This window comes from Urocitellus parryii, chromosome 2 (genome assembly GCF_045843805.1).
Source record: "Urocitellus parryii isolate mUroPar1 chromosome 2, mUroPar1.hap1, whole genome shotgun sequence".
Lineage (NCBI taxonomy): Eukaryota > Metazoa > Chordata > Mammalia > Rodentia > Sciuridae > Urocitellus > Urocitellus parryii.
The window spans coordinates 121,535,541-121,549,361 of record NC_135532.1 but is presented as its reverse complement, the minus strand read 5'-3'; the positions used below and the strand labels follow the sequence as shown (position 1 = coordinate 121,549,361).

The window sequence follows — 13,821 nt, the reverse complement described above, 5'->3', positions numbered from 1 at the left end:
ATATTTTGGAGTGAGCAATAGGTAATATTTTTGACAGATGAGTTGATGATCATGAGAGCTTTTTTAGCAAGTTATGTATTCATTGATTTATTGGTATATTATAATTACACATACTAATGGGATTCATTGTGACATATTCCTACATGCATATGATATAATTTGGTCAGTTTCATTTCCCAGTTCTTCCCCTTTCCCTTACCATCTCCTTCTCCCTGGTCCACTTCCTCTACTCAACTGGTTTCCCTTCCTCTCCCTTCCATTATAAGAATTCATTTTTGAGGTGGGGGAAGGGACTGAGGATTGAACCCAGGTGTGCTTTACCATTGAGTCTCATTCCCAGTCTTTTTTATTTTTTTATTTTGAGACAGGGTCTTAATAAGTTGTTTAGGGTCTTGTTAATTCTCCCAAATGTGACAATTCTGAAGAAATGAATCATGAAAGGAAGCTATCAAATATTATAGGGTTGTCTTTTATATATAGTACAGTTATACATATTTTGAGGCATACCATTGATGGCATATATCTTATGGATAAAAAATTGTTTTCAGCCTAAGGAAGAGATGTAAATATATGTAAAAATATATTTATAGTATCAAAATAACAAGTCACATTGCCATAAACAACATGACTACTGAGGGTTGACTACTGAATGTACTTTTGGGTCAGGGGATATAGGAGATTGAACTCAGGGATACTTGACCATTGCACCATATCCCCAGCCCTATTTTGTTGTTTTTTTTTTGGGGGGTGGGGGTGTATGTGGGGGACAGGGTCTCATTGAGTTTCTTAGTTTAGTGCCTTGCTTTTGCTGAGGCTGGCTTTGTATTTGTGATCCTCCTGCCTCCGCCTCCCAAGCTACTGGGATTATAGGCAAGTGCTATCGCGCCTGGCTTTGAATGTACTTTTTTTTTTAAATTTTTTAAAGATGTTGATTGATCTTTATTTTATTAATTTAATTATATGTGGTGCTGAGAATTGAACCCAGTCCTCGCACATGCTAGGCAAGCACTCTACCACTGAGCCACAACCCCAACCCTTGAATGTACTTTTAAAAGATGTATTTCATTAGTGAAATACTTAATGTGTACCTCTGAGTGTGGTTAAGCCACCAACTTGATACACAGATTGTTTGTTTGTTTTTATAGTTGTAGATGGACAGAATGCCTTTATTTTGTTTATTTTTATGTGGTGCTGAGGATGGAACCCAGTGCCTCACACATGCTAGGCAAGTGCTCTGCCACTGATCTACAGCCCCAGTCCCTGGATTTTTTTTTTTTTTTGATAAGCATATTACCTTGATTTTTAATTTCTTATTAAAAATATACTTTTGTTTTCAGGGCACATATTCAGAGGTCTGATTTTCACTTCCGCTCCTCCCTCCCTTATTTCTTCCTTTAGATAATCATTTTACCCACTTTTGGTTTATCCTTCCATTATTTCTTTCTAAAATAGAAGCAAATGGATATGTATGTGGTTATTTCCACCCTTATACAGAAAATAATATACTGCATATCCTCGGGATACTTGTATGTTTGTGTGTGGGTGTATGTGTATAAGCACTTGAAAAATCTTTCCAGAAAACATTTTCTCTAGTTATCCATATATATCCTCTTGTCTCAGCCTTCCAAGTCTCTGGGATTATAGAGTGTGCCACCATGATATATAAGTGTGTGTGTGTGTGTATCCATGTATACACACACACACATATACTCATGCATACACTGGAGATCGCTTTCATGACATTATAAAGAGAGCTTCTTTATTCCCTGTTTGTATTTCCCTTATTCTTCTTTTTATTATATAGTACTATACATAGTACATTATATGGATTATGTATGGATGCACTGTAACATCAATTATGCCTGACATTTGAGATATTTCTAGTGTTTTGCTGTTGAAAATAGTGGTGCTTTCACAAATAGCTTGTAAGGGGTTTGTTTTGTTTTGTTTTTACCCTTTTCACAGGTTGTATTTAGGATTACTGGAAATATACAAAAACATATGTAAATTTTGTTATATAGTGTCAATTCCCCCTCTTTGAGGATTGTGCCTTTTTGTACTCCCACCAACTTCACTGACAAATACTTGGATTTTCTTAACCGCATTTAGTTAGTAGGTATCTGTAATTAGTTATATTCCTATTATAAAGATTTCAGTTGATTTTACTTTTTGGCTGTGCAATTCACATATTTTCTTGGTAAATTCTAAAAGATGAGATTATAAAGATAGAGATGTCATTATATAAATAGCTTCAAAAAGCATATATATGTATACATATTCAGAAATATTTGCATATGCATGTGTATCTTTTTTAAGTTATTTATATAAACAAATATATGTACACATCTTTTTAAGTTATTTTTAAATATTTTTTCAATTTGTATTTTTGTAATGAAGTTACAGATTTTTCCAAAATTTTCTTTACTGATTTTAATGTGATAGCATTGAATAGTAACATTAAGTCAAATTGTTTCCAGGAGAGTTTCCAAAAAGAAAATTCCTTTGTTCAGGGTATATTGGGTGTTACAAATCTTATCTTAGTAAGTAAAAATATATATGTATGTAGAAAAGCTAGAAGGAAACCTGGAGAAATAAGCACTTGAAAAATCATTCCAGAAAACATTCTCTTTAGTTATCCTTATGTTGCCAACAGTAGCCTTTTGCTTTGTTTTTATTTTTTTAGGGGGATTTTGGCACTCAGAAAGAAGCTGCTTGGGCCATAAGTAACTTAACAATTAGTGGAAGGAAAGATCAAGTAAGTTTAACTTTTACTTATTTCTTAAAAGTGGTGTTAAAAAAAAATGACAGTACAAACAGATTATATGATTTAGATATAAGTAAACCATAATTAAAATAATAGCAAGATAAATATTATGTGATTTGGGGGGACAGGGGGTAGGAGGGGTATGTGGGGATATTACTGGGGATTGAACCCAGGACTTTATACATGCTAAGAATTTGCTCTACTGCTGAGCTATATACTTCCAGCCACTTTTCTATGATTTTTTTTTTTCATATAGAATATCATCCTTTGACCTTCTTTTATATATATATATATATATATATAAAAGACCTTCTTTTATATATATATATATATATATATATATATATATATATATTAGTTGTAGGTGGACGCAGTATATTTATTTCATTTTTATGTGGTGCTGAGGATCGAGCCCAGTGCCTCATGAATGCTAGGCAAGCACTTTACCACTGAGCCACAACCCCAGCCTCCACTCTTTGACCTTTTTTAATCAAAAAAGAGAGGTGATTTTTTTTTTCCCTACCTGTCCAGGAGCTAGGGATTGAACCTAGAGCCTTTTGTAGGCCAGTAAATTCTCTACCACTGTGCGAAATCCCCAGGAATCTTGAAAGAATTTCTAACCTATAATAAAATCAAGGGGCCTAAAATTAGGGTTGTGTTGTTTTTTTAACAGTACTAAGAACAGATTTTGGGGTGGTGAATATGGCAGAAAAAAAATTGTCTCATAGATTCTCCTAACAAATGAACAACAGGAGCAAAAATTTTAAAAATCATCAGCAACAACAAACTCCTCAGCAGTTAGAAATTAAACTTTACTAGATGCCTGGGACTAGGAACTAGGGTGAGAAACGTGAGGTGCATAGGGTTTAAGACTTAAAAGCTGGGGATTCCAGGGCTACATTATCACTGAGACACATTGTCTGCCCTTTCTATTTTTTGAGACAGGGTTTATTACTAAGTTACTGAGGGCCTCACTAGGTTGCTGAGGCTGATCTCGAACTTGTGATCCTCCTATCTCAGCCTCCCACGTTGCTGGGAATATAGTTATACATTGCCATGCCCAGCTTACTTTCTTACTTTTAAAGAGGAAATGATTTTCAAAGGAAGTACTCCTTAAAGCAAAGAAATGTTTAATAATAAGTTGAGTGATTCCTTCGTTTTCACTTCAGTTTTTTTCCCCCCTCTTAAATTCAAGAAAAACAAACTTGCTACTTTAAAAAGAAAGGAAAATCAAGTTAATAATGAAGTTTTAACTATGTCCTAGAGATGAAGTCATGTGTGTCTGTACTCAAAATTTCAAAGTGAAATGCATTCTGTTAAAACATCTTGATATACAGATTTTGCCTACATTTTATTTTTTCATGTTTTTTTTTTTTTTTTTTTTTGTTCTTTAGGTGGCCTACCTTATTCAACAAAACGTTATCCCACCTTTTTGCAACTTACTGACTGTAAAAGATGCACAGGTTGTGCAAGTAGTACTTGATGGATTAAGTAATATATTAAAAATGGCTGAAGATGAGGCAGAAACCATAGCCAATCTTATAGAAGAATGTGGAGGTAAGTTCTTTATTAGCTATTATTCCACATTCTAATTTTTTTTGAAACTATCTTTATTTTCTGACTAATATACCACTTCTGTAGTTTTCTGTCTTAAATTAATCAAGTAACAGAATAAATTAATAAAATACTATATTCTATATATAGTCCTGCTCAGCCTCTTGCATGTGTTTAGGTAACTGAATTGTTGCCTTATATTGAACAGGCCCTGTGCTAAAAGTATTGGAAAGACAGTGGTAAACAAAACACAGTCCTTGCCCTCAGGCATGTAGTCTAGTTTTGAAGATAAATATGAACTGATTTAATGTGCTAATTACCCTAATAGAAATGTACAGCAAAATGGGATACCTAATCCATCCTGGAAGAAGCAGGAAGTGACATCTGAGCTGGATTTTGAGAGATGAATAAGGATTAATAAAGTAAAAAGGGATGAAAGGTGTTCCAGGCAGAGATAACACCATGAGCAAAGTCTGAGGTGAGAAATAGCATTCAGCAAATTATAAGTAGTTCAGTGTTGCTGAATCACAAAGTATGGGGTAGAAACTGCCAAGAGATGAAGCTGGAGAAATAGCCAATAACCATACTCCTTTGAAGTTTCATAGCACAGCAGATACTTTATTCAGTAAGGTAGTAGTTACCAATCTGGCTGTGCACCAAAATCATCTAGAGTGTAAACAACACATTAGATTTCAATCTCAGAGTTCATATATAGGCAGAATACAGGAGTCCAAAATGTGGCTATGGAACAGAAAATAAATGTTTCCAACTTGAATAATCATAAAAGTAAAGGTATTTCTGACAGAAGCTGAAAAGTGAATGAAAGGAGAGGTAACAACAAGAATGAGAGAACCCATATCAATTAAGTGGAGGAATCAAGACTTGAAATAAAGCATGTTTGAAGTTACTAAAGTGACAATTGGAATAACAACAAATAATGTATAACCATCCAGTTAGGAATAGGAAAATGGAGAATGATATTAGGAACTAATTAGGGAATAAGAATTAGTAAAATGAACAACAGGTATTTTATATGTAGATATTGATTGATTCTCAAATATTGCCTCCCTCACTGGAGATATGAAACAGAAATATGTTTTATAAACTTCCCAAAGGATTTTGCCATAGGGTATGATAGGCCATTGGAGGATTTTCCTAGAGGATTGGTGCTTAAATAACTGAGGAATGGAGCCTTTGGAGACAGAAGGCAGACCAATTAGGAAAGCATATACTGTTCAGGCCAGAATAAATGAAGGCCATAATAACAGAGACAAAGGGGAGATGACAGAATTTAGAAATGGATGAACAGAGTTTTGATATTTGATTGAGGAAAAGGAAATCTTAGATCTCAGATTTCAAGCTATTTAGTGAGTATCAACAAGTAAGAATTGTAGGATGAATAGTTTAAATGAGGAAGGAGAGTTAACAAACTGTTCTAGATAGTTTGAGATTTAGGAGCCTAAATGTCCTTGTAGAATTTTGTAGGCATTTGAATTTTGTGCTAGTAAAGTTATGAAAATAAGTGAAGCTACAAAAGCTACAGATTATTATAAATCCTCCACTCACAATTAGTAGCTAAAATTTTTAATGAAAGGATCACCAAAAGTAGAGTGTGTAGAGTGAAATAGGGGCCCGAGGTAATTTCGTTCACTTAAGAAATGGATAGAGGAAGAACATAAGTGAAAGGAGCAATTTCACTATTTCATAGGTCTTACTATTATTGCTCCTAAAAAATAAAACAAGATCCAATTTGCATATCAACAAGTTTCTGCCTCTGATGTAATAAATTTATTAGTGTTTATAGGGAAAATCCCTTTTCCCCTGAAATATTGTGATTGATCTCTTTTTTTTTTTCATGTTTAAGTATGCTTAATAGCTGTCTTATGGATCAAATTTGTTAATTGCCAGTATCTTCAGTTTCTTTTTAGTCCATTAGAAAAACTTGGCAGATGTTAGAAAACAGGAATTTTGCCTTTTTATTTTTAACAAACAAAAGCAATTTTACATGTTATTGTTCTTTATAAGTATTGGTTACCTATTATTTTGCTTTATAAATAGATGTCCCATTGTTTGCTTATGCATTTACATGATATTAGACACTAAGATTGTTAATCTTTTTAAAATAAATATGCTTATCTTCCTGAATTAAATCTTTTTATATTTAAGATTTACCTATAGCGTCTCAAAAATTATAATCCAAAAATTTTGCAATACAAAAATTGGGTTATACATTCAAGATTATTGTAACCTGTCACTATTTTTTTTTTTTAATATTATCATTGTTTCACTTCATAAAATCTCTTGCAGGACTGGAGAAAATCGAACAACTTCAAAATCATGAAAATGAAGACATCTACAAATTGGCCTATGAGATCATTGATCAGTTCTTCTCTTCAGATGATGTATTTAATAATTTTGTAGTTTTCTTAGTTTTATGTTAAAACATAATAAGTCTGAACAAAATAGTATATAGTAAGCTAGAGGCATATGCATGTATGTCCTTTCTGCAATTGAATTAAAATAGGTATGTGACTGATGTCACTTGCTTAACAAATATTTCAGTATTTTAAAATTTCTAATAACACTGAGTGAGTCACTAGTATATCCTTTATAATAGCAATTAGTTAATACACATTTGCATATGTTGTCATTTTTATTTGGTGACTAAAACCAAATGTGAAGATAATAGATCAAATGAAAATCACCAAAAACGATAAGGCACTATATAGTATAAGGTATGATATACAAAAAATTCTTCAGACTGTAACTTATAGTAGTTGGAGTTAAGAAATTATTTTTATTGCCTCTTTGAAAGAGTAAATCTAAAATTAAAGTAGTTTCTCCTTTAAAAAAATAGAGTGGTTAAATACAACCAACAGTGGATTTCTTGGATAATTTTTCAACTTTTCAAAGAATAAGTCTTTAAAAGAGGACAATAGGGGTTGGAGATGTAGCTCAGTGGTAGAGCATTTGCCTAGCATGTGGGAGGCCCTGAGTTCAATCCCCACCCCTGCCCCAAAAAATAAAAAACTACTAAACCTTTTGTTGATATTTGAACATTAATCACAATGTGGTAGAAAATTTGTAGAAAAGGAAGTTATAGACTGTTTACTTAGAGATGTTCACACTAAAGCCTATTTAGATTAATGATTCCCAGTTAAATCAGAAATAAAATCCAAGAAAAACATGCTCTTACCGGTAGCTTTAATCATGTATCTTAAAGTTGGGATTTTAGATGTACTAATTTGTAGTTAGGTGACTAATTTCAGTAAGGTGACAAGGCCTATGTTTTCTAATATCTTTTTTACTCTCTTACATTGTGAGAAAAATAATTTAACTTATGTACATGGTTATAAAAGCCACACCCTAGGTTTGTAATTTTGTGGAATTTAAAAACAAATATAGTATAAAGCATATAAAATATTAGCCACTATTAGCAAGCTCTTGTTTTACTGTTTTAAGGCTATATGTCCCTAGTTGTATTAAAAGATTAACTCGGGGCTAGGAGTAAAACTCACTGGTAGAGTACATGCTTAGCATGTACAAATCCCTGAGTTCAATTTCTAGTACCCAAAAGATGGGGCGGGGGATTAACCAAATAATACACTTACTTTCCAAAAGTGGTGGCTTTGAAAGGAAAGAAAAAGACTTTACATTGTAAAGTGTTTCAACTTTGCAAAGGATGGTAGCACATTGCTGGCACTCATCACCTAGTTCTTATACCATTATTAAGGGTAGTAAAACAGTTACTCTAATGCTTCTTGTGTATACTTTAAAACTAAAACTAATTTTTTCCCCCCTAGATTGATGAAGATCCCAGCCTTGTTCCAGAGGCAATTCAAGGTGGAACATTTGGTTTCAATTCATCAGCCAATGTACCAACAGAAGGGTTCCAGTTTTAGAAAGATATTGTGGAAGTTAGGTACAATGCAGCACTCAGATATATATATATATATATACATATATATAAAAAGGTTTGATCCATCAAGCTTGGCTCATGGGATCTGCTGCTGCATTAAATCGGGAAAGAAAATGTGAAGATTTCATTTGGAATCACAGGAAATGCCCAAATGAGGTCAAGATGGCGAGTGGGTGCGAGTGAGAATGAGTGGCAAAATGTAATGAAAACTTTACGTGGATGCTTATTTAGGTTGTTCAAAGTAAAAAGGGCTACGGGTCACAGATCTTCAGTGCCTGAGAAGGAACATTGACTTACTCTATATCAATTGAGGGGAAAGTGAAATACTGTCATCTTCAAGCCTTGTAAGCATAAAAGAGAATAGAGTGCCCATATAAGTCAAGGAAAATGAGCCCAGGCCTTGCTATAAAGCAGTGTGTGAATGGACAATGTTGAATGAATGTCTGGCTCAGTGATAGAGAGCCAGGTTCATCTTTCAAATCTAGGGCTCTTCACTCATGAAGCAGACTCCTAGTCCTGGAGTGACTGTGTACGAGAGTGTGGTTGTGGTGCTGTATGTGAACGCATGCAAGCTTGATTCGCCTTTGGGGGGCTGATAACAAACATAGTAAATCATCAAAGTGAGATCACAAGTGTTAATGTACACTGGACATAAAAACAAAGACCGGTTTAGCAGCAGACATTGGTTTATTCTGCAGCCTGTGTTTTCTATTTCCCCTCTCCCCTAAAACCCTCACCCCATTTTTTTTTGTCGTTCCCCCCCCCCCCATTTTTATTTACCTAGTATGGCTCTTTTAGTTGCTTCTCAAGTCAGAAAACTTTTCAGGAAGGTTTCCCTGTGCATTTGCACCAGATGAATGTTTGATGCTATGAAAAGCTTTCCATATCATCAAAACTAATTTGTGTAGATTTTTGCATGTAAAAAAATCATAAATTTCCCTCAAAATAGACTGTTGCAGTACACAAGTTACCATAATAGTATAAAACAGTAAAATGTGCTTAAAAGGCCATTCTTTTCATTTTCAGAGATAACATAAAGACCTTTGCATGAGGTAAATCTACAGCATAGTTCATTTTTAGATTTTGTTGAGTCCTGTAAAGAAGAAGAAGAAAAAAGTTTCAGTTGTGATAGAATACCGTGCTGTGTTTAAATGTTATTTGTTTTCAAATTTTGTTTTCTATGAAAATGATATGGAAACTTCTAAAATGGAATTTGGTGCATATGTACTGCTGAATAAAGACCGATGAAGAGGTTTGAGTAGATGTACAAATCAAGTAATGGTTTGAACACCTTTAATAATATGCCTAATCTGTTCAATTGTTTTAGAATCTTTTTATCTTAGATGTAGGCAGCCATGAACAATCTATTTTGAGCCACTTTAGGGAGAAAACTTTGTATTTTTAAAACTTGCATAAAAGTTATGCAAGTGGTTTTTATAAATTGGAATAATGCCTCAGTTTTGAGGTTATGCACACTAAATTAAATGTGACATAAATTAATTTGTACAAACAGAACTCTTTATAAGGTGGCTCATTGTAGGAAATCCTGTGCCTTCCCCTTTGAGCACAAGTGTTGCATGAACAACAGTTTGCTATAAGAAACATACCAGATTAGCCACCATTAGCATCTATATCTACTTTGTGTTTAAAAATCAACTGGTAATTCTGAAACACTGTAGAATGGATAAAAATTATTTTGTGATCATAACTCTTTGTTGAACTAGAGTATTTTTGCAGCATTCCTTGTCATCAGAAACATGGTTAAAGTTTAAAACTAGAAGCAGCAGAAAACTAGCTTGTAAAATTTATCCAAGTAGAGTGCAGGCTAGGCTGTCTTGGGGAAATAAACATTAAAACTTAAAGCAATGTTTTACATGGGGTGTGTGCGTGATGTGTGGATTTTTTTTTTTTTTTTAATATTACTGTTGAGTTAAAGTGTGTAACTCACTGGCTCCTATTAGTTCTTGTCTTTCTTCAACTTTTTAAACTAGAACCAACATAACAAGAAGTTTCATAAGTTCTGTAATTTCAGTCTGGACACTATCTATAATTATGCTTTCTTCTAAAACCAAGGTTTTGGCCTTCTTCACTCTCTAAGACAAATAGACAACTTGAGCTTTATTTTAAGTATTAACATAACTTCAAATATGGCTACAAATTGCATACAAACCTTTTTTTTAATAGAAGACTTATTACTAGAAGGTGAACATAAGAATACTTTGCATAATTCTTGTCTTTTAGAAGGTAGTGTAGTTCAAAGCCAATGAGCTGGTAATAGGCCAATTTATTTTATAGAATATATATCTTTAATTATTCCAAGGTCTTCCTGATGTTCTAAATATTTCTAACTATAAGACATTCATTTTCTAATGAAATTCTTAAGTAGGTTTTTTCTGTCAACACAGTCTGCTAACATCTGCTGGGGGGGGTGGGGAGGATGGAATAATAAGCCTCACAAGCCTAAATGTTCTTGACTTTTCATTTCTCAGACTGCCTTATCTAAGCACTGAGCCCTCTTCAGTGCTACAATTTTTAAAAAGAATGTTATATTAAGGTGTATGAAAAGCCATGGTAGTTTTCAAAGATTTTAGTAATTGTTTGATAAAGTGGTATTAGTACTTTCCTCATTGCTCTGGACCAAACCTAGAGCATTTCTATAATTGAAGCAATCTAATCATTAAAAGTGCATGTGGAAGAATTTGAGGGAGTATGGTATTGTTTAGTTTGAGCTTTCCTTGACTACAATTCATAGGTTGAGGCTGTTTGTTTGTTTAAGGCATTGTAAAATGACTGAGTTTGTTGTAACCCCAGTGTAACTTGGGACAGCCTTTTCCAAGACTCCATTGCTTTAGTTCCCTCAGGAAAAAGTTGCAGAAATTAAGCTAAGATGCTTTTAAGACTGATTGCTATATAACAAATTACCTCAAACTTAGTGGCTTAAAACATGACATGTATTTATTATTTCAGTTGTGAGTCAAGAGTCTAGTTACAATTCTCTGTTTAGGACCTCACAAGGCTATAGTCAACCAGTCAGCTTCTGAAGCTGGGGATCGTCTTCTATACCTTTAGGACAGAATTCATTTCCTTGCACTTCTAGAGTTCATGGCCACATGCTTCTTTACGGCTAGCAAGAGAATCTCTTATCTTGAGGAAGACCCAAGCCTTCTTTCAAAGGTCCCACCTGATTAGTCAAATCCCTCTCCTGTCCCTTTTGGTTAACTTAGAGCCTTAATTACACCGCCAAATCCCTTCACCTTTGTCCATATTCTAGTTCTATCATAGGGGTTAGTTGTATCCATTATATTTATATAACCTGCCACACTCAAGGAGTTACACAGTGTTTGCATATCAAGGAAGCCTCAGCCTTTGTAGAGTTCTACATATCATGAAGGAATACAAGTTTTTGGAACTTATATTAGAAGTGATTATTCTTACACTGCAAGCCTATTTGGGGGTCAAGATCTCCTATGAGAACCTAAGGGAAACTGGACTATTTACATCAAAAGTGCACACACACACGCAGTTTCCATATAGTTTATTATTAGAGAATTGTAGGAGTCTGTGAATTAGAGTACGAGTAATCTGTCCCAACACTCCCCTCAAACAATTGAGTTTGAAATTAAAAGGTGATTGGCCAAGACCATACAGCTCTTAAGGGCCAGTGAGGCCCAGATCTCTGTTACCATACCATGCAGTGATTGTTCCAATTAATTTACAACTAATCTCAATTTATTTAAGTTTGTGAACCAAAGGCAAAAAAGAATGTTTTTGCATCTTCCTGTCTTGTTTTGTACATAAACTGGTCTACTTAGCTTTAATCAAAGACAATTACCTGGAGTTTACCTTTTTGTGTATGAAACTTCAGTTAGAATTATTATTGACTTTTTATAAAGGTCTAGCTATCTGAGTATTCTTAAATAATTTTCAGTTATTGATTATTTACTCATTGGAAAAATCTATTATATGTCATCAAATTTAATATGAGAGAAGGGAAAGAGTTTGCCCAGACAGACACCTGATCTAGTATTCCCAAGTTTATTGTTTTGAACATTTTAGGAGGTAGGGGGACTTAAAACTTTTTAGATAAGCACATTAATTAAATTTTGTTTTGTTTTGTTAGGATTAGGGATGTAACTCAGGAATAGAGTGCTTGCCAAGCATGTACAAAGCCCTGGGTTTGATCCCCAACGCCACCAAAAAAGAAATACAAAAAACTTTTTATTAAAAAAATCACAGTAGGGCTGGGGATGTGGCTCAAGCGGTAGCGCGCTCGCCTGGCATGCGTGCGGCCCAGGTTCGATCCTCAGCACCACATACCAACAAAGATGTTGTGTCCACCGAGAAGTAAAAAATAAATATTAAAAAAAAAATCACAGTAATAAGGGCTGGGCTTGTGCCTCAGTGGTGGAGCACTTTCCTAGCATGTGTGAAGTACTGGATTTGATTCTCAGCACCGCAATACAAATAAATGAATAAAGGTCCATCAACATCTAAAAATATATTTTAAAAACAATCACAGTAATAAAAAAAATGATGCTTTAGGTCAAATCAAGACATAAACTGATGACCAAAGTGCTTTTGAGGCGGGGGGGGGGGGGGGGGACGGGACGGAGATAGTGTCTTGCTCAGGCTGGTCTCTAACTTAGCTCAAGTGATTCTCCTTCCTTGGCCTCCGCAGTAGTTGGAACTGTAGGCACACGCCACTGCACCTGGCTCCATAATACAAGTTGATTTTTTAGTTAATAAAGTTGGAAAAAATTATTTGTGAAACATCAGTGTGATTAGAAGCAACTCATTTTGTTATTAAATAGTCACGGACAGGGCTGGGGCTCAATGGTGGAGCGCTTGCCTAGCATGTGTGAGGCACTGGGTTTGATCCTCAGTACAACATAAAAAATAAGGACAAGGCAAAATACAAACTTCTTTAAAAATTAAACCTAGCAATAACCTTCATTTCTAATAGGCCTAAATAAATCTAGACCCTTAAGTAATGGGAGTTTGATTTGGAATGTCCATACCAAACTGTATTTATAAAATTGATTGACGGCTACACACTTTGAGTAGCTGAGTGTGAAGAAAAATGTTCCTATATACTCTCAAATCTACGTCTCACCAGAGGACTGCTGCATTCCCTTATCACTTATATTCTGTGTCCTAATCTCACAAATTTCATCTTTTGTATTTAAATGTGCTGCCTATTCAAGGTTTCTTTGCTATTACAGAACATCATTTCTTCCAGTGTTCTTCGGAAAGGAAATTTTTATACCTTTTACTACTTACATTTTTATTTGTTATTCTTCAAGCATGAATTCTAGTTTCCCTGATCATATTTTATTTCTGATCAAAAGGTTGTAGTAGTCTGTTTTTCTGTTGATAATTGAATACCTTAAAACAGGATAAGTTTTAAAGAAAAGAGTTAATTATTTTGACTCACAGTTCCAGTCCAAGCTCAAGGGACCTCATCTGGTGATGGTGGTCTTGCTGAAAGAGTCCTGGTGATCCAGAGTATCTCATACCAAGAGTATCGCGTGTGTGTATATGTGTGTCTACCTGGCTTCTCTTCTCACACTACAAGAATTCAATC

General features: G+C 34.3%; 1 protein-coding gene across 2 annotated transcripts in view; it reads left to right on the top strand.

Annotated features, from left to right (window-relative positions):
* Window positions 1-12,660, top strand: part of Kpna4 (karyopherin subunit alpha 4) — a 71,572-nt gene extending 58,912 nt beyond the window's left edge. For both annotated transcript variants that reach the window (XM_026412083.2, XM_026412084.2), the window contains exons 14-17: window positions 2,684-2,755; window positions 4,159-4,321; window positions 6,626-6,720; window positions 8,122-12,660. In XM_026412083.2, the coding sequence (XP_026267868.1) occupies window positions 2,684-2,755; window positions 4,159-4,321; window positions 6,626-6,720; window positions 8,122-8,220 (429 nt within the window). In that variant the 3' untranslated portion in view covers window positions 8,221-12,660. The remainder of the gene's footprint in view (window positions 1-2,683; window positions 2,756-4,158; window positions 4,322-6,625; window positions 6,721-8,121) is intronic.
* Window positions 12,661-13,821: the final 1,161 nt, after the last annotated feature.